The 25,996-nt window shown below is 52.3% G+C and overlaps 1 protein-coding gene across 3 annotated transcripts in view; it reads right to left on the reverse strand.

Moving 5' to 3' along the window:
* Positions 1 to 439: 439 nt before the first annotated feature.
* The window catches only part of MYBPH (myosin binding protein H), a 32,032-nt gene continuing 6,475 nt past the window's right edge, over positions 440 to 25,996 (reverse strand). For 2 of the 3 annotated variants that reach the window (XM_030561147.1, XM_030561145.1), the window contains exons 3-10: positions 24,693 to 24,860; positions 19,398 to 19,486; positions 17,240 to 17,435; positions 12,757 to 12,896; positions 6,555 to 6,714; positions 5,560 to 5,696; positions 4,402 to 4,588; positions 440 to 1,493 (exon numbers count right to left, since the gene is read on the reverse strand). In XM_030561147.1, the coding sequence (XP_030417007.1) occupies positions 1,360 to 1,493; positions 4,402 to 4,588; positions 5,560 to 5,696; positions 6,555 to 6,714; positions 12,757 to 12,896; positions 17,240 to 17,435; positions 19,398 to 19,486; positions 24,693 to 24,860 (1,211 nt within the window). In that variant the 3' untranslated portion in view covers positions 440 to 1,359. The remainder of the gene's footprint in view (positions 1,494 to 4,401; positions 4,589 to 5,559; positions 5,697 to 6,554; positions 6,715 to 12,756; positions 12,897 to 17,239; positions 17,436 to 19,397; positions 19,487 to 24,692; positions 24,861 to 25,996) is intronic. The other variant, XM_030561146.1, reaches the window with a different exon arrangement.

Consider the following 25,996-nt stretch of genomic DNA (forward strand, 5'->3'; position numbering starts at 1 on the left):
GCCTGGTCCCACAGGCATGGGTGCTCAGTTCCAATTGCTAAGGCAAAGCCCAGAAGTGCTGCACCCCCTATACACAGCTCCTGCCCCCAAACTGCCCCCTTGCAGCAGCAGATGCTCCTGGAGGCCCCCCAACTGCCATGCATGGTGGAAACACTCTCATCTCCCTGCCCAACCATCCCCCCCCCCCCATACACACACACTGCCGGCTTGTGAGGCTGGTCCAGAATCCTGACAACCTAAACAAATCTGTGCTCTCTCCAGCCTGACCCTCAGGCTCAGCCCAGTGCTAACCCCTCCCTGACCAGTAGGGACCCCCTTCTTCCCGGGTGCAGAAATGGGGGGACACGGCCACTGAGCTCCCTTGGGCTCCTGCCAACTGAGAGCCTTGCTCTGGCTCAGCCCGCAGAGACCACACAGCAGCAGCAGTGCCTCATGCACGCTCTGTGGGAATCTTTTTATTGTCACAGCGAAAGGCACGTTGGGGGACTATAGCACCAGAGCAGGGCTGCCACCACAGGATGCTGCTTCAGAGAGGGACAGAGCTGAAGACGTTCGCAGATCTGGGGACAGGGCCAAAGCCGGCAGGCTCCATGGTGCGCTGCATTTCTGCTGCCTACGCTACCGAGTGGCAACTTCACTCCAAGCTGCAGTGTTCATCTAGGGAGCAAAGAAACCAGGACAGAACAGAGCCTCCAGGCAAGGAGAGGCTGTGCAGCCCATCTGCCTAGCTGCAGAGGGGAAATCCTGGCACAGAGCTACTTCCTAGCGCCCACACAGGGTCCTCCCATGATTTGGCCTAGCTCTCTTCCTAAAGACATGTCCTGCCCCGCTCCCCTCCCACTGTATGTCCAGACTCCAGCTCCACTCATCTGTCTCCCCACTGGCCCCAGCCCACTCCCCATGCATGGGCACCAAGGGCCCAGGCCTGGGCTCCCATATACAGATGCTCCCACCCCAGAATCGGTGCTTTGGCTCTCCCCGTACATGCCCACCTCTACCCTCCACGTGTTGGGCTACACTCATTTCCCTGTTGAGACCACTGGCATCTCCCAGAGACTCTGTGCTGCCCGACACGCCAGAGCTCCCCTCACCCACATGCCCACTAATGACACAGGGCTCTCCACACACGTCCACCCTCACCCCCTGGCTCATGCTCAGCAAAGCCCCGGGATTGCAAGCGGCTTCTCTCCCAGGGTTTGGCTTGTCACCAGACTCACTTGGTGACAGCAAGGCCTGGGTCTCTGCTCCCCGTCCCCACCGTGCTGCTCTGGCCAGAATATGCACGACCACACAGACAGCCCTCTCTCCACCAGCAGGCAGCCCACATGGGGTGAGCTGGGATGGTACTGATCACACAACCTAAAATGTAGCACCTGTGTCTGGGTCCTTGGGGACAGATGCCCCTGCCCCAGCTGGCCTGATTATAGCCCCAGCTAGACGCCAACCTACCTTCTTCTTCATCAGACCCGCAACACGGCCCTCACTGGGGTACTCTGAAAAAGCACAAGAGCCTGTAACAATCCTATAACGGGGTCAGGAAAATGCCCCTTGGGCCTTTCCCATTCGTGCTGCAGGATGACTCCAACCCTCATTCCAACCAATGTATTCTTTGTCCTGCCCCTCAATCTCTGCCATCATGGCGGGGGGGGGGCCTACAAATCCCGCCCTCAGGGAATCTAGTACCCGGACCCACTAGTCTGATGTAGGAATGTTTCCCTGTCCACTCAGCCTTGGCTGCAAGCCACCACCTGGTGTCCTACCACCATCGGGTCCCTGGACCTCTTCCCAGGCTGTCGCTCTTCGGTTGGTTCTACTCTTACCCTGAAGGTATTGGCGGCTGCACTCATGGCCTGTCCACTTTGCTGGACTGCACACTCAGCTCCCATGGCTCCTAGTCACTAACCCAAGTGTCATCTCCTCGCCTGTCTTTGTGATGCTTTAGTTTTTCCAGCCTACATAGTCTGGTCCCACCTGAGGGCTTGGCTCCTCTAGGGTCCGTGTGATTCTCCCACCCTGTAGCGTGCGTATATCGGTCACTAGTCCCAGCTTCTTCTACAGTGTCCGCACCAGCTCAGCCTGCTGGGGTCCTGTCTCTACCGGTGCATTTACGCCAACAGAATTAGTACCCTCAGCCCAGCAAGGATGCAGCTGCAGTGATGCTGAGCCACTGTTGTAGATGGGGACTGAGGGGGCATGAACTGTCCCTCAGCTGTGAGGCCTGCCAGGGCTGGTGTTTCCGCTGAGTCCTCTCAGATGGGAGCCAGTGAGCTACTGGCATATGCGTCCCTACGCCAGCTGGCACCTGATGAGGACAGGCTCCGTTGTCATCTCATTGGCTCTGAGTGCTGGTGCTGGGCTGAGGCAGAGTGCTCGGGGATGGCACCTGTTTTGAGGTCACCCCAGAGCAGGCAGCAGGGCAAGCTCCAGGGAAGGGATAAGTCCCCCACAATTGTTCACCAGCAGAGCCATTCGCAGGCGATAGCAAGTCCCCAGGTGCCTTCCACCATCTTCAGCTGGGCCAGACGCTGTGGCCCTCTTCCCCGCTGACCCCTGCACTGCTCAGCCCTAGGCCCCGCACCTCCGTGCAGGAGGGTTATGTCGTGCATGTCCCTTGGCGCTACCCTGCAGGGCTCGCCAAAAGCTGCAGGTTGTGCAGCACGGCTGCCTGATGTCGGCAGGGCAAGCCAATGTGAACGCCTAACACCTGTGCCCAATGCCCGCCCAGGCTTCACTCTCGGGTGTGATTCAAGCTGTTAATAATAGAGCCCTGCAGGACGACCTGTCCTCACTGCCGTTCCATTGTGAGCAGCTGCAACGTGCTTGCTTACCTCCTGGGGGCATGGGGAAGGTACCAGGCTCTTAGCCCTGGAACCGCTCCCTCTCGTGGCCCGGCAGAGGCCAAGTTTGGTGACTCCTTAGCCACACAGCCAGGTGTGTCTGTCCAGGTTAGCTGCTTAGGGGACTGCTTTGGGGAGGGGGGGGCAAGGGGTGTGGCAAGCAGCTGGATTGCTAGTTTATATGGTGGGGAGGCAGGGTGCCTAGAGCAGCGATCTGGCTAACTGGCTAGTAGCTTCCTACTTTCAGCTTTCCCAGTGGAGGTGCCCATGTGTGCCACTGCCTGGTCACCAGCCAGCGCTCCTGGTTCTCTGCACACTGTGGGCAGCTCAGCAGATGGGCTCTGGCTGGCTGGTCACCATGCCAGCCTGAAGCCCTCGCACAGCTGTTACAAAGCCCAGTATAGCAGGAGGCTCTTTGCCACCGCTGGAGCCTAATAGCCCAGAGGCAGAGCTCAGCTTAAAGAGGGAACAGCGGGGAAATATGGCGAGGCTGCGGTGCTCCAGAGGGAGGGCACATGATCGGTCTCACCACGGGACCATTCCTCATTCCAGCCAGCGGCCTTTGAGGGAGCCAGGCACAAAACCGGCCCAGCTAGCCGCAGCCGTGGACACCCATCATGGTAGCATCTGGGCACTGGGCCTTGTGCACAAAGGCAACGTGAGATGGAAAGGGAAGTTCTACTGGAAACCCTGAGGCCTTCCAGCCTGAGCGCTCCCCTCTTGCCCGCCCTGGGCAGCGAGCTGGGAAGGCTCGGAGAATGGCAATGAGATTGTGGCCCGGAGAGGGACGTAGGCCCCGCTTTGGTGGACAGGTTTCTGCATCACAACAATTCTGGCCACATGTTCATGGGGGGTGCTGAGTGCTTTGGAAAACTGGGGCACAGCTGAGGATGCTGAGCCCTTGGGAATGGGCTCTCGCTGGCTCTCCTATTAACAGTGTCCACCCAGCAGTCTCCACCCGATGGGTTCTTGAAGATGTATGCCCCACCCAACCTATCTAGGTGCTTATATGGCCCTCCTCTGTCCCAAAGTACTAATGAAGGGGGCACAGGGTGCTCATGGGGCCACCGCCTGTTCTGCATTGAGGGTAGCATCTGTCTCTAGGGCTGTAGAAGATGCTGGGAATGTCCTAATTAGAGCCTGCTGCCTATCTTTCTAAATACGGGGCAGATACAGCCCTGACACATTCATGTCATCCACGAGGAGTGGGTAGTACAGGTCCCCAGCTGTGACAGACTGTTAGGGGACAGGGAGGGAGTTTTGACTCTAGCTCAAACTGGAGCCACTCATGCTTTTAGCTCTGGAGGATGCCAGTTCAATCCCTGCTGTCTCCCAAGATGGCAGCCGTCAGACTTCCCCTACATACAGTGAGGCAGGAGTAGATTCCAATGCAGTGCAGTGGGCTTCAATAAAACATGCAGGGTTGAGATTTAAAGAGATCTAATGCCCCAGATCTCAGTGGGACCCAGGCACCTGGACAGCTCAGGCTGTGGTTTTCAGAGAAGCAACCCCAGTGCTGGGACAAGGAACAGAGCCACAAGGGCCACCAGCCCACCAGCCTTACCTTTCACATCAAGCCTACAGTCCACTGAGGCTTCCCCGAGAGGATTGACCGCTTTGCAGGTGTACACGCCACCGTCGAATGGGCTGGGTTTACGGATTTCCAGCGAGCAAACCCCCTCGTTGATCACTGCGATGTACTTGGGGTCTTCCCGAATCTCCGTCTGGTTTTTCAGCCAGATGATTTTGGGCTGAAAGGCAGCGGGTCTCATTAGCTATAGAAATGAGCTCATTTCCTGAACAGCTGCTCACGGCAGCTGGTGGCACCTCACCAGCCCAAAGCTTCTTTCTGTAGCCAGTGCTCTGCCTCTGGTTGTCTTCATGACTTTTCTGCACTGGTCCTGACAGTGAGACCTTTGAAGAGCTCCTATACCGTGGTGAATTAGAAGCCACCCAGCTGGTGTGATCTGTCAGTTTCTGGATAGGATCCTCAGGGCATGCAGCAGGGCCTTTGGGGGAACAGCTGTCCAGGGCCCCATGCCCATCACTGATGGGGCAATGGGGTAGCTCCCCATGTGCATGTGTAATGGGACTTTGGCGCAGCAGATGAGTGGGTTAACCACACAGGTGGCACCGTTCCCTTTGCGGTGGTAAAATACCCTGATGCCATGGAGAAGGGCCCCCTAGATACTAACACACTTGCCCTCTGCAGCCCCACTGGGAAGCAGGCAAGTATGACTAGCCTCATTTAAGAGATGGAAGAATCGAGGCTGAGGTGAAGTGACTTGCCTGAGGCCATATGGTAAATAAACAGCACCAGCAGGATTAAAACCCAGGTCCCCTAGCTGCTGGCCCTATGTTCCAGCTGCTGCTTCTTTAAGGCAGTAGGAAAGTCTAGGCAAGGAGGGTGCTGCATGTGGCTGGAGAGCCCAGGCAGAGTTTCTGCACCCCTCACAGGCTTGGTGCACTCCCCATACCTGCCAAAATGAGGCGCTGCATTCCCAGTGCTCTCAGATAACTCCTCTGGCCCATTGAGACACCAATCCCACTCACGGAGCAGCCTTCGAGCCCGCTCCTTCCTGCCCGCCAGCCACCAGGTGCCACCTAAGCACCCTGCACGGTAACGCTGCAGGATCTGGTGGTTGCTCAGGCACCCACCTTCTGAAGAGACGTATGAGGGAGGGCAGAGGAAAGGCGGGGTGAGGAAAGAGTGGAGTCTCACCTTGGGGAAGGCCCGGACGCAGCAGAAGAGCTGAGTGTTGTAGCCTCTGGTGGTGGACCTGTCCGCCAAGGGCTGGGTGAATTTGGGAGGTTCAGAGAAGTCCCGGCCCGAGTACTTCTCGGGCTTGTAAGCAATTTCTAGGAAACAAACAGCAGGTCACAACAGCGGCTGCCTGTGCCCTGGTGCTCGGGCCAGGCAGCCGTGGGGCTCGGGGCACCCTTGGCAGAGAAGCACTGAATACTCCAGAACTCCCTCCTCTGAGGAACAGAAGCAAACCCTGAGCCTCAGTCAAGAGTTGATCACTGGAATGTGTCCCCGCTCCCTGCTCTGTACCAGCCCAGGAGAACACAACCCCACACCACCCCCCACAATAGCCTCCATTGTTGTCTCAGGGGGCTAACATCTTATGCTGGGAGAGCAGCTCTGAGGCCATGCCACCCCATGCTACCTGGCAGGAGATCACAGGAGAGAAAGCTATGGATGGGGGAGAAATTACAAGGGAGACCATCCCTCCTGGGGAAAAAAGCTATTTTAGATAGGTTTAAGACAATATTTATTGGGACGGTTTTTCATATCCTTCTGCCTTTGAAGCTAGGGGCTGAATCCAGTGTTACAGATCCCAAAGAGGGCCACAGAGCTTCCCCAAAGTGCTCTAAGCTAGCTGTGTGCCTTTCACACAGTACCGTCCGCTACCACAGGCTCTTGGGGGGTCAGGAATAAGGGCTGTGCTAAGACTCCCCCTGTTCTAATGGGAGAGCACTCCCATTTCGAGCCTGGCAGGGCATGAGTCATTGGACATGAATGCTGCAATCTTTTGATGTCTAGAAAACCCTGGGCCTCCTCCTTTTACTCATATCAGCATTGCGGAGCTGCCGCCAGCAGCAGCTTTCCCAGCCAAGCTGTTTGGCCCCCCCATTGGCCACTGGCCACCTCTCAGGGAGAGCACCTCCTCCCAGCCTGGCCGCTGCTCTCTGTTGGGCGTCCCCAGCACCAACCTGGTTTCCGGATGTGGGCCAGCTCCGTGGTGACGGCCGCCGTGGCGCTGTACCCACAGGCATTCTCCGAGAACACCCGGAAGGAGTAGCTGTTGCCAATGATCAGGTCGGAGACGGTGCAGCTGGGCCGGGGACAGCGCTCCAGCACGGTGAACCATTGCTGAAAACAGAGGGAAGCCAGGCTGCTAGTGCAGGGCATGGTGAACACCACTCAGCCCCCGGCGGTCTTCCCATTGCAAGCCCCAGTGCTGGGAGAATGGGGCCAACCCCCTGCCATGGTTACAGCACAGGTTGGCAGGCAGCCTCTTAGCCCAGACCCTGGGGGGAGCCCTGGGCCCTGGCTCTACCCAGGCACCAAGTCGGTCTTTCCACACCTGCATCCCTGTAACATCCCCACTGCAGCCCCTCTGCCTTGAGGAGCCGAACCCAGCTTGGCCGAGGCCTTCACCCTCCCGTGAGGTGCCGGGCAGGAGCTGAGGTTCCCTAGATGGACGCGCCGCCCAAGCCAGCATGGCAGCCAGCTTCACCCCCCACGCCCTGCCCCATCTGTTCTCTCCTCCTCATCTCTGCATTAACTGCTGTCTCCCTGCTCCATGCCACTCCCGGCCATCGTCCTGCTCCACCTTCACCCTCTCCTCAAACCCACTCGCGTACGCCCCCCCTCTTAGTGTGAGCCCCCTCCCCTGCCCTCCATCCCTCCCTCAGTGAATCCTGCTCACCCCAGGGCCTGATGGTGGCCTGGCCCTTCTGCTCTCCTCAGACCTCTGCTGGCCCCTTGACCTTAGCCTCTCCTGACCTTCCCAACACCCTCCATCAGCCTGTCGCTCTCCATGGGCTCTTTTCTCCTGGATTTTAACATCATCCCATCTCCTCTCTCATAATCCCTCTCTTGAGCCTCCCCGCCCACCCCTCACATCCAAGATCCTCAGACATGCAGCCTTGGCAGTTCGGCTTTAACATCTCACCCAAGCCACCCAATGGCCACCTGGCCCCTTCTCCAGCCTCATCTCCCTGGATCTTCCCATCATCTCTGATCCTGTTGATTGCACCACCTGTTTCAGCTGCCTCTCCCCAGGCACATCTGGTTCTCCTCCCGCCTCTCTGGCCACTCCCTCAGTGTCGCCTGTTGTGTCTCCTCCCAACCACTGTCCAAGAGTGTCCCTTAGGGGCTTCTCCTCTTCTCCCTTCATCCTGGGTGACCTTATGTGCTCTGATGGCTTCAGCTGCCATCTCCCAGATGTTTCTCAAAACTCCCCCAGCCCATCCATTCAGTCTCACATCTGCCCCTGGCTCCAGCACCCCAGATAGAGGGCGGCATGGCAAAGACAGAGCTCATTGACTTAAAAGCCAGAAGGGGCCGTCATTTCATCTGACCTCCTGCACACCGCAGGCCACAAACGCTCACCCACCCACCTCTGCAATAGTCCTATCACTTCTGGCTGAGTTACTGGAGTCCTCAAATCATGATTTAAAGAGAATCCACCACTGACACTAGATTAAACCTGCAAGGGACCCGTGCCGTATGCTGCAGAGGAAGGTGAAAACCCCCCAGGGTCTTGGCCAATCTGACCTGGGGGCAGAAATTCCTTCCCAACCCCAAACATGGTGATTAGTTAGACCCTGAGCATGTGGACAAGACCTACCAGCCAGACACATGGGAAGGAATTCTTTGTAGTAACTCAGAGCCTTTCCCATCTGGTGGCCCATCTCCAGCCGTTGGAGATATTGGCTGCTAGCAGTCACAGATCAGCTCCATGCCACTGTAGGCAGACTCCTCACACCATCCCTACCAGAAACTTATCAAGTTCAGTCTTTACACCAGTTAGGCTTTTTTTTGCCCCCACTGCCCCCCTTGAGAGGCTGCTCCAGAACTTCACTCCTCTGATGGTTAGAAACCTTCGCCTAATTTCAAGCCTAAACGTGTTGATGGCCAGTTTATCTCGCCCAGTAAAGAATCCAGGGCCTGTCCCATTACTCAGGTCTTGGGGGCCACCTTACAGCCAAAAATAAGCCATGTAGCCACAGCAGTGGGAGCAACAGGGAGGGACTAGCTGCAGTGTAGACACCCGCTAGGAACTGAAAGAGATTCCTCATCTGGGCAACTCTGAAGTGGGTGGACCCTGATATCTTCCCCTCGACTGTTATTTTAACCTATTACATGTAGGGCAGGTGAAAAACAAAAACCAGCACAGGCCACAACTCTGATTTCTGCCAGGAGGTGACATGTGGGTGTCTTCTCTGTGCAAACCTCTGGTACATAGCTGGGCAGATTTGCCTCCCCTTGGGATAACCTCGAGAACGACTTGGGGACGTTTTGCTGGCGAGCTGCAGAAAAAAATGCACTGACAGAAGATGCCATTCTTGATAGCTTAGGTAGTTACTGAGATACCAGCCTGTAGTGAGGTGGTCACCCACTACGGCCGTAAAGGGGTTAAAACAGCCCAGCAGAGGGTTGTGGCTGGGAGCAAGCAGTTCCCAGGCTAATTGGGGAAGCAGGCTCAGCTGTGGCCACGCCCCAATCTAGGCTCAGCTGGCCCTTAAAAGAGGGCAGTGGGCCAGGAGCAGAATCAGTCTCTCTTTGCCTCTAGAGAGAGGAAGGGCCTGGCTGCTTAGGAATTCACAGGGTACCTAGAGTGGAGCAGGGCTGGGGAAAGGCCAGAGGGGCTGGGGAGCTCTGGCCTGGAAACCTTGCAGGCTGCAGGCCTTGGTAAAGACCCAGAAGGGGACTGGGGTTGCAGAGGGCAGCCCCAGGGATAGGCCAAGGCAGCAGGTCCAAACCCCCCTTGCCTGTGATGAGTGGCTTGTACACTGCAGTCCGCCCAGTGAGCAGGGGCTAGATGGTGACTGGCAGTAGCCTGATACTGAGGCAAGGTGTGGATAGTGGGTGGGGGTTCCCTGGGTTGGGGAGACCCAGATACTGTGTGGGTACTGCCAGGGGGCAACCTGCAAGAGAAATGGGGTCCAGGAGGGACACGGGGGCCAGCAAATGGCGAGACACTGGCTGGCAGAGGGCATTGTGGAGGCTGGTGAGCTAATTCCCTGAAAGGCCAGCAGGAGGCGCTGTGGAGGTGAGCATCACCCCATTACACAGCCTAATGACTTGTGCCTTGACGTTGTGGTGGTGGAGAATCTTCCCTCTGTTACAAAAAATACAAGCCCCTGAACGCCCCTAGCAAGATAGGCAAGGCATGGCAGTCAGCCCTCAGCCAGCGTGAGCCTTTAATGCACAGGGTAAGCAGTTTGCTCATGGGAGGCTGCAGTTGTTGACACAACAGAGAACAGTTGCCCTTGTGCCTGGCTCAGCAGGTCTCGCCTGCATGACGTTCTCCCTTTTGCCTGCGCCCAAGCATCATTCAGCAGTGACTGGGCTTTCAACAGGTGCCTGTGGGGGATGGGCAAGGGGGCTGCACTACTTTAAAGACTGAAAAGCAAGAGGTGCTGAAACTGGCATGCCTCCTCCCCACCCCCACCCCCACCATCCTCTTCTGTATCCCCAAATGCTTCCTCGGGCCAGTCCCTCTCGTGACCTCCTTCAGCAGCAACAGTGCTTAAAGGTCTGGGGGGGAAAGTGGCGGGTGGAGGGAACTGCCATCACCCTTACATCTTCCCCCGCCCAGCAATTAATCCCACCCCCCAACACCCAAATCAATCCTGTCCTCCCATCAACTCTGTCTCTGCATCTGTTCTGCCACATCTCTCCTGCAGCTCCTGGAGTTCTTCACCCCATTCTCCCAGGCCTGGGGAGGGACTGCAGTGGGGGCCCCTCTCCCCGCTCCAGGCAGGATGTTGCATGCAGGGAGGGGAGAGGCAGAGGAGGAGACCCCGTTGTTTACAAGGAGAAGAGGGGGTGGGGAAGTGGAGCTGCGCTGAGCTGCTGGGGACTCTCTGCTCTCCCCACCCCCCTTGACAAGGTGTCACATCATTGGGAGTGGGGACAGAACCCTGTCTACCTCCTGCACAGATCTGATTGGCTGCTCTTCCCCAGGAGGTGGGTAAATGGGAAAAGCAGCCAATCGGGGGTGGTCCCCAAGTGGTACTAACTATGCGCCCCACTGAGACAGCTTATGGCCCAGGTCTGTGCCCCGTTGCACCATGAGGCTTGAGCACTGGGTAGTGAGGGGCCTGGCAGTGACTCTCTGCTCACATCGGAAGCGCACCCGCCTCCTGCTCAACCCTGGGCCCAGGGCCGGGCTACTCACAGCTATAGGCACGGCACCTCTGTGTCCGGTTCAGAGTGCTTCCCCGGGAAAACTCCGCTTGTCGGACCATCTCCATGGCAGGTGGTTCTGCCCACGTCACTCGTCCGAGCCCTACTCCCCACCACCAGCTCCCCCTTCTCCATGTCATCACACACAAGCTTCTGCTCCTTTCCTTTCAGGTCGTACACTGCTTAACGCCTCCTTGCTTATCCACACCACACGGCCCTGACTTCCCCCACTCTGCTGCCCCTACAGCGCCAACCTCCACTGCCAAACCCACCAGCGCATCTTCTTCAGCGCACCCCCTGGGGAGGGCAATGTCCTCCTAGACTGACCTCTTCCCTAGCCTCTTTCAAGCCCCTCTCCAAGGCTCACCCCACTGGGCCACCTATGGGCAATTCCCGGTTGAGACCGTCGGGTCTGTAGGGACCTGAGACCTGATTTCTCGCTCGCTTTGTTATTTTTTAGAAATAGCTGATTTCAAACCACCTCACTGTGAACAGATCTAGCCTGGGTAAAGACCTGAGCCACCCCCAACCCCATTCTTTCCAGCTGTCTGTTACAGCCACTTTGTATTGCCTTCGCCTGCAAGCCTGTCCGTACAGCACCCGGCCCAACGGGACCCAGATCCTGCCTGGGGCCGTTGTGCAAATAACCGAACACATGCAGAGCTGGGAACCAAACCATTTTGGAGGCACCCAAGAACATCCTGTGCAAACCTCTCCTGTGCCGCGACATGCAGACTCCCCCACACCACACAAATGGACCTCGGAGGAGGGGGCTCCATCTCCACGGCTCTGCCAGCTGGGGGAGGTTCTGAGGCTATCGACACCAACCCCCCGCATCCGCCACCCCCCGCTGCCATGAGCACTGTATCACAGTCCGCAGCATCTGACTCAGATCAAGCCGCACACTCATCCCAGGTCTCTCTGCTCAGAGAGGTTGTCATGGTATAATTTCCCACTCTGAACCTTAGCGTCCAAAAGATGGGCTACCAGCATGAATTTCTCTAAGCTCAATTACCAGCTTAGAACCTGTAGCGCTGCCACCAACCAGGAAATCCAGTGCCTGGTACACTCTGGTCCCCCCAAAACCTTGCCCGGGGACCCCCAAGACCCAGACCCTCTGGATCTTAACACAAGGAAAGTAAACCCTTTCCCCCACCGTTGCCTCTCCCAGGCTTCCCCTCCCTGGGTTACCCTGGAAGATCACTGTGATTCAAACTCCTTGAATCTTAAAGAGAGAGGAAAATGCACCTTCCCCCCTCCTTCTCTCTTCCCTCCCAGATTCTTCCTGAGAGAGAAAGTAATCCTAACACAGAGAGAAATTAACCTTTCTCTCCCGCTTCCCTCCTTTCTCCCCACCTGTTCCCTGGTGGATCCAGACCCAGTCCCCTGGGGTCTCACCAGAATAAAAAAACAATCAGGTTCTTAAACAAGAAAAACTTTTAATTAAAGAAAGAAAAAACAGTAAAAATTATCTTTGTAAATTTAAAAAAAATGGAATAGGTACAGGGTCTTTCAGCTATAGACACTGGGAATACCCTCCCAGCCTAAGTATACAAGTACAAATTAAAATCTTTTCAGCAAAATACCAATTTGAACTCCTTTCAGCCAAATACACATTTGAACTCCTTTCAGCCAAATACACATTTGCAAATAAAGAAAACAACCATAAGCCTAACTCGCTTTATCTACCTAGTACTCACTATTCTAAACTTATAAGAGCCTGTATCGGAGAGACTGGAGAGAAATCTGGTTGCACATCTGGTCCCTCTGAGCCCACAGAGTGAACAACAACCAAAAACTAACAGCACACACAAACTTCCCTCTCTCAAGATTTGAAAGTATCCTGTCCCCTGATTGGTCCTCTGGTCAGGTGACAGCCAGGCTCCTGATTTTGTTAACCCTTTACAAGCAAAAGAGATATAAAGTACTTCTGTTCTATTAACTCCTACTATCTGTTTATGACAGAGGTACTCCAGGCAGCCGCCGCAGACTCACCCCACTCTTCCTGTCTGATTTCTGGACCATGTATCCTTTGAGTGCTGTGTTGCCGTTGTCCTTCGGCGGACTCCACTCTAGCGCCACGTTAAACCCCCACACGTCAACCAGCTTCAGGTTCTCTGGAGGGCCTGGCTGCTCTGCAATGACAACCAAAGGTTCATTTCAGCCACTGAGGCCACCCCCTGGTAGGTACAGGGTGGGCACAGCGGCTCACCACAGTGGACAGAGAGCTCACACAGCCACCTGCCTGCAGAGATGGCAGCTGCTTTGCTGAGTCCATGGATTGTCTGTGGCACTGTGGATCAGTATGGGGTTGTGAAAGTTACTGGTAACCCCCCTTAACAGCTTACAAGCAGACAGTAGGGAAAAGCAAAAGCCTTACGTACACAATAATCTAAACTTTAAAACTTTTTTTTTGTTTTAAAGCAGAGAAAACTTGCTTCAAACCAGTTTTTACTAACCAAATAACAAAAGTGTGGGGTTTAACACCAACCAATCAAGTGTTAACACACAAGGGTCTTTGTCTAAAAGTGTATAAAAAGTTTGTAAAATTTGTGTATGGCAAAGTCTTTTGTACCAAGGTATAGGGCTCTCCTTTCTTCTGCAAAATAAAGCATCTTTTCCTTATCCCTGTCAGGCTGTTATTGGCTCTCAGCTAGGCAAACCCGATATTTCGGTAACAGTTTCTGGCGACCCAGATGGAACTCTCCTAGCTCAAACATCGGACTCCGAACGGCTGCGGCGAACTAGGAGCAGCACCACTGAGGTGCTTAACCCCTCTTCCTCACTTGACCACGCCCCTGGGGTTTGTGCTCCAATAAGGTAAGCCCTAATAAAATTAAAAAACACTATCTGGTTCTAGTTCTGTTCTGTTTTGGTTAACCGGTTACTGTTTTTCTGCTGTATACATTTGGGCGTTAGGTGTGTGGGCGAAACTAAATCTCTTGTTCGTAATTCCTCAGGGTAAAAGCCATAGCGTGCAATAAAGCTCTAAGGTCGAATTGAGATCCTTCTGTCCCGTCCCCTGTAGCGGTCAGTGTAATAAAAGTAAAAAATTCTAAATTAAACCATAATTCCCTCTGCTCTCTGTGTAATTCTCAGTTTAAGTGTCAAAAAAAAAATGGGTGGGTCTCTGGGTAAACCCTCTAAAAATAGCCTTTTAAATTATATGTTAAGTAAATGGCCCCTGCCCAGTGTTCAAAAAAAAATGTCAAAAAAGCACTTTTTACAACCTTGCACCCAAAATTGGCCAGCCCTGGGGACTGCATGGCCCAAGTTTGGCTCCTTTAATTTTCCAACTCATTTAACCCCTTTGCGCCTGATATTAAAGAATCAGGCGCCAGGTCAAATGAACTATTGGTTTTTGTGGGACGGAGAGGCTCATCGTCACTTTAAAAAGGTACAAATCCAGGCCCCTCTATTCCCGAAAGCTTCTGCCCCTCACGAAGCTGACTGTTGGAAAAATACACCCCCACCCATGTATTGTCCTAAACTGCGGACACCCCCGGCAATAATACCACTGGCTGTGGTGAACCTGGTTCCCTCCTCTACAGGGCCCGAGACAGCAGCCCCACCACCGAAAACTGAGGAAGCCACAATTCAAGTTGATAAATCAACTAGTGGAGCGACGGGTAGTGGGTACACTTCTTCTCTGTCCACCGTCCTTAATCCGTCTCGTACAAAACAAAAAGCAGTCTATAAAAAAATATATAGTTAATATCCAGGCACCCCTTCGGACCATCCTGGTACCCACTACAAATAAAAAGGTTGTAAACCGTTATGCCCATGTCCCTTTTACTACTGCAAATCTTATAAACTGGCAAACCACTACGTCTTGCCTCAAAAACAACCCAAACGTCGTTCATAGGCAAGTCCGTGCCATTTTTCAGTCTCATAATCCTAACTGGCAAAACGTGGGCCAACTTTTAAATTGCCTACTGCACACAAAAAAAAAAAAGTGGGTCTTAAGGGAAGCCTGAAAGGCTGCAAAGGCTGCCGGTAACGGGCACAATATTATAGCTCTTACTAACCCTGCTCAATAAAACCCAAATAATTCAGCCCACCAGGCAAACTTTAAAAAATTCCTAAACTATATTTTAACAGGTATAAAACAAGCAAAAAAAGCCCTCTAAATTGGTCTAAGTTCCATAACACTGTGCAAAAAAAACAACAACACCCTTCCAACTTTTATAAAAAACTTTGTAAAGCATTTTGTACTTATACTAACATAAACCCCAAGGCTGCGGACACACAGTCCACGGTCAGGCTCATTTTTATCTCTCAGTTAGCCCCAAACATTAAAAAGCGGTTGCAGCAGCTCAAGGGCGCTAAAAAAAAATCCCTAAAAAAACTGGTAAGCGTGGCCACCCGTGTATATCACACAAAAAATAAAGTACAAAAAACCAAACAGGTAAGAATGCTAGCAGCCCTTGTAAAGGCTAAAAGTAAAGAACAAAAAAAAAGGCAAAAATCCCCCCAAATGGCAACCAAAAGCAAATCACGGGGGGGCCCCAAGCCACGCTAATAAAATATGTCATTACTGTAAGCAGCTTGGTCACTAAAAAAAAAGTGCCCAAACCAATGTACCGGATGACAGCCCCAACCTCAACACCAGATGGCTGTAAAAAAAACAAACGCTGTCAATAGTAAAAAATAACGGCAACTCGGGGGTCCACTTGTTACCTATTCAAATAACTTTACCACTTATGTTTGTTCCTCCACAAACCCCCAGGTCCTTTTAACACTAAAAAAACCTGCTTATTCTTGTCTTTTAAACTCAGGGGCTGCCTTCTCTACTGTTACTGCCAAGCCAAAAAAAAAAAAAAACCTTACAAATAAAAGCATTCCAATAATGGGTATAGGCGGTAAGTCATTTAAGTGTCCTGTACTGCAAAAGGCTGCTGTAAAAATCTCTGGTGTTTCAGCCTCCCATGCCTTTTTGCTAGCTCTTAATTCCCCAGTTAAGCTTCTAAACAAAAACCTGCTGTGTAAATTACGTGCTCAAATTTTCTTTTCAAATAATAAAATCATTCTTTGGTTGCCTCAAAATCAACTCCCCCAGCTATATGCCACATTAACCCAGGCTACCAAAAATCCGATTCTGCCTGCGGGCCCAATAAACCTGCCTAAACAACTCAAACAAAAGGTACATGCCTCCCTGTGTGGCACTTCAAAGGCAAACTTGGGCACTCTTCGGACAGAGTCGGTACAAATAACCGTAAAGCCAGACATTGACATTCCTCAAATTCGTCAGTATCCCATCCCCCAAAAAGCTCTGTTGGGCCTCCAAAATCTTATCAACACATTCCTGCGGTTAAAAGTGTTGGTTCGCACTGAGCCCCCTTTCAATAACCCCATTCTGCCTGTTAAAAAACCTAACCTACATCCAAAAAAAAAAAACTGGTATACCAATTTGTCCAAAACTTAGGTGCAGTAAATAAAGTCATTTAGGCTAAACACAATGTGGTACCTAACCCCCATATAATCCTAACTGCCATTCCAGCAGGTACTGCTTGTTATGCAATAATAAATCTGTGTAATACTATAACCAAAGGCTCTGCTGTCCATAAAAAAACCCAGCACCTGTCTCTTCAGCTTAATCGTAAATTACATAATGGGCCTGACAATCCCAGATTGTCAGGCGCAAAGGGGGGACTGTTAAAGTTTCTGGTAGCCCCCTTAACAGCTTACAGGCAGCCAGTAGGGAAAAGCAAAAGCCTCACGGACACAGTAACCTAACCTTTTAAACTATCTTTTCTCTTCTGCCTCAAAGCAGAGAAAACTTGCTTCAAACCAGTTTTTACTAACCAAATAACAAAGTGCGGGGTTTAACACCTACCAATCAAGTGTTAACACGCAAAGGTCTTTGTCTAAAAGTATATAAAAAGTTTGTAAAATTTGAGTAAGGCAAAATCTTTTGTACCAAGATACAGGGCTCTCCTTTCTTCTGCAAAATAAAGCATCTTTTCCTTATCCCTGTCAGGCTGTTATTGGCTCTCAGCTAGGCAAACCCAGTATTTCGGTAACAGGGTGGGAGTAACTAGGGGAACACTTGGTGGTCTCTCATCCAGAAACTGCCCCATCTCTTATGAATCTATAGAATCATAGAAGATTAGGGTTGGAAGAGACCTCAGGAGATCATCTAGTCCAAACCCCTGCTCAAAGCAGGACCAATTCCCAACTAAATCATCCCAGCCATAAGGAAAAGTCTCACACATAAGGACACCGCACACACTGCTCTGCCCTCTGATCTCTTCCCTGATTGCTGAGTGCTGGCTAGCAGGGAGTCTGGCTGGCAATTCCATCCCCAGCCACACCAGGGCTTGGCTATCCCAGCTGGAGCTGCCATGGGGCAGAAGTGAATTCTAGGGCCCTATGCTGCAGGGAATCTTGCTTGATGGCTGCAGGCCCATGAGAGCCAGCAGAGGCTGCAAAGCTCCATCCAGGCACCGATCAGTGCCCAGTGCTTGCACCTTCTTACCGATCACACGGATGTCAATGGTAGCTTTGTCCTCCAGCCTGTCTATCTTGACGCTCAGCTGGTACTGGCCAGAGTCACTGCGCTCTGCCTTGCGAATGAAGAAAATGGTGTCCCTGTCACCATTGCGCACAGTCACCCTCTTGGGATCCAGAGGCTGGCCATCTTTGCTCCAGCTCACCTGGGGCCTCGGCTTTCCCTAGGACAAAGGTGGAGGAGAAAGCTCAAGAGAGCAATTCAGGTCCATTCCACCAGCTGGGCACCCCCCATCCAGCTCTATGCCAGTGGTCCTTGTGCTGTCTTTACTGGCGATGCAGAGATGCGCCTTCTGAGAGCACCTTTGAGATGTTAGCTTTGAGGGGGCGGGGGGCTTTGCCTAGTGCGTGAATCTGTGGCTTGGCTGTGATGCCATTTCCAATGCCTGTCTTCTTATCTCCCCTGCAGCTGTGGTATCTGGGAGCAGTCGCTGCTAATCAACAGTCTCAAGAGGACAATGCCAGCTGAGCCCACGCATGCTAAGATAAGGCTAGCGCGTTAGCTCTGATATCAAAATACAGCATCCATCAGAAAATGTATAGCCTGTGCCCCTGATCCTCCAGTGGGAGCCACAGAGGATCATCTCCATCCCCACCCCCACACCCCTGGCTCTGGCTACTCACTCTTACCGTCTAATCTAATTGGCTGCAACAGTGTCAAATTCTCATTTTCTCTTGCCTTTGTTAGAGAGACCAGAATGTGCAGACAGCGGGGTTTGCTGCTCTGGAGCGCTCAGTATTTGCATTGAGTGTCACCTACTGAAGGGCACTGACAGTTAATTACGTGGTTTAATTGGCACAATTCCCAGATCACAGCACCAGGCACCTGGCTGGAGAATGCACGGCACCTACTCGCCAGCAAGAGCCAGAGAGGGAGGATCGCAGGGTATGCAGAATAGACCTTTGCAGCTGCTTGGTTAGATAAACAGACAGGTCGGACTCTAGGCCCTCGTTGGGGCCCCTAGGCTGGTCACATGGCATTGGGGCCAACAGCTACCATTGGGGCCAAAGAGAGTTGGAGGATGCCTTGTCCTAGCCAGTCACTGATGCACATGGCATCCAAGCCCCCAAGTCACGGTCCTGGGAGCAGGCAGGAACCCCTTCCCATACCCTGCAGGGTGGTCAAGGGGATCCCACCAACCCCTCCCTCTGCCGTGGGGCTGGGGGGCATGGAGGATAGCCCTGGAGATGCAGCATCCTTCCTACTCCTGCCAGGTGTGAAGACCCCGATGGCATGGCTCTAGTCCCTCCCACCCAGTCAATGGGCAGTAAATATGTTCCCAGTGTCCCCCACATGGTTGGGGGTAAAATCCCACTGGGCGCTGTCCCTAAGACCTGGTGCCGAGCTGGGGGAGGGGAGAAAGGGCATTTCCCCATGCCTTATAATTGGCAGAGCTCCTTTCTCCCTCCAGCCTGTCCTATATCTCCGCCCAGCAGTCTGACCTCTCCCAGGTAGCATGGACCCAGCTGACCTCCCAAGCCCACCACTTGGGCTCTCAACCAGGCCTCCTTGTCAACCCTCCAGAACCAGGCAGCATCTCATTCTCATCTCGTCTTCCTCTTGCATGTGTCTTTTCTGTTCTGTCCTTGGGGCCTAAACTCCCCTCCAGGTCTCCTACCTGGGTCACTGCGGCCGTGACCCCCAGCCCAGCTGCTGACACTTCTCTATGGTGCTTTCCTGGCTCTCCTCACTTTATGCCTGTGAGCACCTGCCAACCTTTACCATACTTACTCTCACACAGGCCTGGGAGGCAGGCACTGTTGGTCCCCATTGGCCAGCTGGGGAACTGAGGCACAGAGAGACTAAGGGACAAGCCCAAGGTGACACAGAGATTCTGTGGCAGAGCCAGACATTGAACCAGGGGAGCTTGAGTAGCAGGCTAACCACTCTTTTCCATTTGTTCTCCTCGGAGCCCTCCACTAGCACCCCCCGTTTCACCCCACCAAGTTCAAGCTTCCTTTCTCCTCCCCACTTGTCTGCTACTGTCTGTTCTGGGGTGGTCTCCTTTGAGCCCCCTGCTGCAAGGGAGGAGCCCCTCCCCAGCATCTCCACACGTGGGAGGGGTTTTGTTGTATAGACAGAGGCCAAGCCCAACAGCCAGTCACTGGAAACATCGACCACCTACCTGGAAAGGGATTAGCAGGTTCACCACCTCCCCAGCGGGCTGGATGTACGTCTGCCGCAGATGGCGCGGCACTCGGATCTTCGGGTGCTCTAAACAAAGCAGACGTCACACACACCCATTGTTTTCATGAGCGCTTCAGGAAATCACCACCCCGCGCTCTCAGCAGGAGTTTCTACAGCAGGATCTTGAGCCTTCCAGAGCACTTGTTGTCCCAGGTATCCCCAACCGCTCCTCTCCTGAGCAGCACAGGATTGGCTGACTTGGCACTGAAATGCAGCCACCTCACACCAGTAACACAACACAAGGAGATTATGAAGCAGGCAGGGAGTTGCTTCTCCAGCAGAAGCTTGGGCAGGCTGCTGTTGGGCCAGAACATCCCGTCTCTAATGAACAGGGGCTGCGGAGCTGTTACTGCCCAAGGGTGGTCACGGTGTTGGTTTTTTATTGCATCTTAAGGGCTGTGCCTCCTGCAGGATAGTACTAAGTAACTCTAAAAACTGATTCAGTTGGGGATTGGTCCTGCTTTGGGCAGGGGATTGGACTAGATGACCCCCTGAGGTCCCTTCCAACCCTGATATTCTATGATAATATTGCTGGGACTGGAACTCGCTCCAGAGAGAGCGCCCCCTACTGAGTCACCCTTGCTGCTCCCTGCAGCACAGCATCCCCTAGCACCACACTGAGTCATTGGGCTCAGTGCTAACTCACTGGAGAGAGTGCCCCCTACAGAGTTATCCAACACCCCTCCCTTTAGCACAGCGCCTCCTAGTGGGGAAATTGGTTCTGTACTGACTCAGGGGAGAGAGCACATCTAAAAGTCATGCAGCACCATTTCCTGCCACAGCTGGGGTTCCCTGCTCGACTGTGAGCTAAGAGGAGATGGGCTGGATGGTGAAGGGTACCAACTGGAACGTCTGGCACTAACACCATGTGCTGGAAACTTACTTCTGTATTCCCTGGGGAACATAACAGAGAGAAGCAGAAAATGTTTGTGAGTGTATACGGACTTCTTGTCTCCTTTACCAGAGTCAAAATAGCAGCACGGTAACTCTACCATGGCTGCATTTGTTGGCGGTTCCTTTGGAGGCCAACGGTTTCTGCTAGTACATAATAAAAGAAGCATATGCCTCTCCCAGGATGAACCATGCAGGGGCTTACCTCTAGGAGGGATATTGTATGGGGGGCCGTGTCTAGAGTTAAATCTGAGTTGAATGATGCCTAAACAGCTGTGAGAGTAAACCACAGGCCGTGGAGGGCGGGTAGCAAAGGAATGCCTGACATTCCCAGATGGCCTGCGCCCAACAGCTGAGCTAGCATCTCCTTCTCGCACGCTTCTATTTGGTCCTGGAATCTTTTCCTGATGCCCACGCTTGCACTTATCAGTCTTGGTGGAACAAAGAAATCTCATTCCCCCTCCTCCTCCCCGCCCCGCAAGAAAGAATGTTAATTCATGTGTCTCAACGCCTATAACTCACCCCGGTACAGACCTCATGATAATTGTTTCCCCAGGTGTGAAACTCTTCTTCCTGCCCTAGTTACATGTGAAATATGCATTGTGTTGACTGTCCAACAGATACATCACAATTCCCCATTCCTGCTTTTAACTGTCTGTCTAGGGGGCTGTGGCTATTTAAAATCTCTTCAGAGCACTTCACATGATTTGTTGAAACAAGTAAACTGCATCAATAAATAAGTGAAAACGGAAGATAACAGATGGAGCGCATGCAGTACACACAGTAGGGTTTAGCAGAACAAACATGCACCGTTAATAAGCCATACACAGTATTTTGTTCCTAGCACAGCGAGGAAAGCGCTGACAGGTGCACATTTAGAATGAAATGCAAAAATTAGGTTAATGCTACTTTCTGGTTGAGATTTTAGCTTAACAGAAACCAGGAAGCTTAAAACTGTAACTTGGTCCCATGGCATAAGCATGAAGGCATCAAACTGGATAACATACCATGGATAACAGAAAAATAAAATACCACACAAGGTGGCCAAGTCACTGTTTGCTCAGGAGCAGCGTTCAGCAAATAATGGATTTTTCGGTTTGGCATCTGAATCAAAAAATTCTGAAATAAATGTTTTCATCAAATGTTGGTCAACTCTTTTTCATTCTAATTTTGGCCCAGAGAGAGAGAGAGAGAGAGAGAGAGAGAGAGAGAGAGAGAGAGAGAGGGTGTGTGTGTGTGTGTGTGTGTGTGTGTGTGTGTGTGTGTGTGTTTTGAAACAAAACAGTCAAAATAAAAAACATCACCGCTTTTGAAAACATAATTTCCGGTTGAAACTATTCATCAAATTCAAATTCAGCAAATGTTTCGGACCCCGAAAAATGCATTTTGCAAAAAAAAAAAAAAAAAAAAGCAAAAGAATGGCTTGATTCGCCGACAACATTTCACCCTGCTCTATTCAGGCCCCATCTTTGAATTGCCTGATTTCAAACATTTGCCCACGGTAGTGCAGTGTTCTGCATTTAGCATGTGCTTTCGGAAAAGACAGTGTTTTCAGAAAGCAGCTGAGTGATGGTTAGTGGCCTGTGAGATGCAGGAGTTCAGACTAGATGTTGACCTCTTCTGACCCTAAACTCTGTGGGCTTGGCTGCACAGGAAATCACTGCATGGCATGCCAGGCATGTGACTCTATAGCGCACCAGCTTGCCGTGCAGTAACTCCTCATTTGCACATTGCTACAGCGCAGTGAAAGTCCCAGAGTTCGTATGGAAATTGGTGCGCTATAGATTCACATGCCTGGCTTCCCACTCCGCAACTCACCACATGGATGAGCCCTGGCATGGCTACACAGAGACACTCAGGAAAATTAATCTGAACTAACTAAAGGTATGATTAGTGAAACCACATTAAACTCCTATGTGGACACTCATTTGGAAATAAGTGGCCTTAATTCAATTTAGTTTAATTCACTTGCAGAGTGAACTAAGACAGGCCTTGTCTGCACTAGGACATCAGCTAAAATTAACAGCTGATCTACTTCTGGGAGTACAAGTGTTGACAAGGAGCTGATGGCTGCAGGCATATTAAACATTGGTTTGTGTACACTTGCTCTGAGCAGGTTTAGACAACACTGCCTGCAACATCCTGGCAGAGGCCAGAAGCCCTGTGTATGCTAATAACACACTGGAGCTAAGGTGGCGGTAGCCATCAAAATACATCAAATCCATCAAAGAATCCTTGTGTGAACACAGAGACAGTTTGTGCTCCTGCCTGATGGGATTACAAATTGCATTACATCTGCTGTCAACTGTGTTGCTGGAGAGGGGGGCTCATCGAGAGAACATCGTCCACAAGCACAACTGTCTAATCCTAATCCCTCGCCACAGTGATCATAGAAACCATGAGAGCTGTAACGATGTGAGCTGATGGGAAGAAGCACAGCCTTGCTGCTAACGGTGTACAGCCAGGGCCACCCAGAGGTGGGGGGGCAAGTGGGGCAATTTGCCCCAGGCCCCACAGAGGCCCCGTGAGCCCTGGCCTGGCGACGGTCCGGGTCTTTGGCGGCATTTCAGTGGCGGGGGACCCTTTAGTGCTACTGAAGACACGGAGCGACTGAAGGGCCCCCCGCTGCCGAAATGCTGCCAAAGACCCGGACCACCTCTGAGTGAGTACAAGCACTGCAGCTCCCACACTTTGCCTCAGGTCCACTGAATCCTTTGGGCAGCCCTGTGTACAAGGCCTCAGCATTCCACACTCCACGTGGGCTACTGCAGGACAGGAGTAGCAATGGCCATTCAAGCTTTATATCCCTTTTTTCAGCTGCTGATAGCTTTACTGGAGTTTTCCTACAGGGTTAACGTTTCTCAGAAGCAATTTATTTTATTTATTTTTTAGCAGGGGGAGTGTTTATAGAAAATCCACTGAGCTCTTTGAGTTACAGGAACATGAAAACATACAGGTTAATGTAGCGGGGCAGGAACTCTGCTCCTGCCCTGAAGGGCTTAAAAACAGCCCTGGGAGAGGGCTGTGGCAGGGCAAAGCAGCGAGCCTGGGCTGACTGGGGAAACAGCCACAGCTGGGCCACACTCCAATCAGGCCGCAGCTGGCCCTTATAAGAGGGCAGTGGGCCAGGAGCAGTCAGTTTCTTGCTGTCTCTAGAGGGAGAAGGGCCTGGCTGTGGGGAAGCTGAACAGGGTACCTGAGTGGAGCAGGGCTGGGGGACAGGGCAAGGGAGCTGGGGAGTTCCTGCCCAGAAAAGCCCCAGGCTGCGGCCTTGTCAAAGGCCAGAAAGGTATGAGGGTGCAAGGGTACAGTCCACGGTAGGCAGAGGCAGCCAGTCCAAACCCCCCGGCCTGTGATGACTGGCTTATATCGACTTCAGTCAGCCCCAGTGAAAGGGGGCTAGATGGTGACTGGCAGTAGCCCCTGAGGTGAGGTGGGGATAGTGAGTGGGGGTTCCCCTGGGTGGGGAGACCCTGAGAGTGTGTGTACTGCCAGAGGCAGTGCCCAATGACAGGGGGCACCAGGTCCAGGGGGGACATGGGGACCAGCAGCAGGGAGGCACCAGCCTGCAGAGGGTGCTCCAGAGCTGAAGAGCTAATTCCTAGGACGACCGACAGGAGGCGCCGCAGCGGTGAGTCCTCGCCCCGCTACAGTTAACAATTTCTTAGTCCTTTCTGCTCTTGGACAGCTTTGTATTCCCATGTCACAAGTGACATGTTCATAGCCCTCCAAGAGGAATGGGAGCCTTGCTAAGTGTGGGATAACGATTCTTTAGCCAGTTCAAAGTGAGTCCCATTCCCATGTTGCACACAGACAGTGCTTGCCTCTTCTGAGCAAATAAGCAGGCATCATTCCAGCACACAGGCAGTCGCATACACCTGTGTGAATGTGCAACAACACATGAGTGTGCAAAGGACAAGTGAGCCAATAGATTATGAGTGTATAAATAGGAGTGTAAGTGCACACACTGAAATAACACAGCAAAGGTTTATTTCAATGCTTAGAATGTTCAAATGAACGCCTTTTGCTGGAGATCATGGGCATTCCATGAGAGGAAAAGTCTAGACGAAGGTCAAGGACATCCAAACGGAGTGCCCTGAAATCAATGGATGTTGCACCCATTTACATCAGGGCTGAATTTGACCCAATAACTGTTATTTGAGAAATAGCATTTGATCACAATTGAAAGCCATACTGTAATGCACTAGTGGGCAGAGTTAAGGGTTAGTGAGCATTCAATCTTAGCTGAGCACGTACTGCCTTGCGTGCTTCTTTGTGCTACCATAATGTTGCACTAGTGTCGCTTCTACATGGGCTGCATAGAGTGAGGACAATACCATACCGAGTATCTCTCTGATGACAACAGGCTGCTCCAGGACAGCTGGAACACTCATGCCCCCAGCATTCACTGCCTTCACACGAATCTGAAGTCTATCTCCTGATGTCAGGTTGCGGATTGTGTACCGGGTAGAAAGAACGAGTTCTTTGTTAGCAGCTACCCAGTCTGCAGCTGGAACAAACAAATAAAAGATCTTCCTTAAGACAGCAGGTTACAAGCAGAAAAAAGCTAGCAGCCAAATAAAGTAAATGATGGAAATTAAATGGATTCTGACAACGTTCATAGGTCCAACATGGGACCAGTTTTGTGGTAGTGCAAGGCACCCGTCTACAGAATCTAATTCTCTCCATATGGCAGTTTCCCAAAACTACTTCTAGGCACAGCCAAGCCCTCATGAACTGCGCCTGTGCCACCTATCAAATCCCTACTTAGCAAGTTGTCAATTTCATTCCCAGTAGAAAGCAACCCAAAAGACCTCTGTGCAGCCTCCTCCATCCTCAGCGCTGCTGGTCAAGGAGTGAGTAATGCTGGTTTCATGAGTTATGATCAAACTTTCAGTGTGACTCTGCTCACTTACTTTTCCTGAGCATGCGTGACTGGGCTAATGTTCCCAGAGAGCAGCTTTCTCAGAGCCAAGAACAACTGCTTTGCAACACCAGCTTTGATACAGGCAAAGGCAGCAGAAGGTTGTAAATGTCATGTTATCCAGTCAGGGAACAGAAACAATGCCATGCAGCTAAAGGTGACCATTTGCACAGCATGACTATGGATCGGTGAATATCAGATACATGGAGTGCTCGGGCAGGCTGAAATTTGCTCACATAAAATATCCATCAAACTATTTGGAATAGCAGACAGCTTGCAAGCCTGAAAAAGGGGCAAAAATCACTGAATAAATTGATCATTCTGAACTGTTCACCTAGTGTGACCAGATCACAACAGTAAAATATCAGGACACATTGGGGTGTTGTCAGCCCTGCCCACGGTCCACTCTCGATCCTCCAAGGCTCTGCATCCACTCTGCCCCAGGTCGTGCCCCCTCCCCGCTTGGCCCCCCCACCACTGCACCCTTCCTCATCCCCTGGCCCACTGCTGGCTTGCTGTGTCCCTCCTCAATCCCCCACCCACCACTTGCCTCTTCACACCCCTCCTTACCCGCCACTCACCTTAAACTATGGCACCGACTTCCCCTCTGCCTGGTGGGTGCTCACACACCCCTGCCTCTTCCCACCCCTGTCCTTGCCCCACCCCCTTCCACAAGTCCCTGCCCCTACCCTGCCTCTTCTCCACTTCCTCCCCTGAGCACA

The sequence above is a fragment of the Gopherus evgoodei genome, chromosome 4, assembly GCF_007399415.2.
Source record: "Gopherus evgoodei ecotype Sinaloan lineage chromosome 4, rGopEvg1_v1.p, whole genome shotgun sequence".
Taxonomy (NCBI): Eukaryota; Metazoa; Chordata; order Testudines; family Testudinidae; genus Gopherus; species Gopherus evgoodei.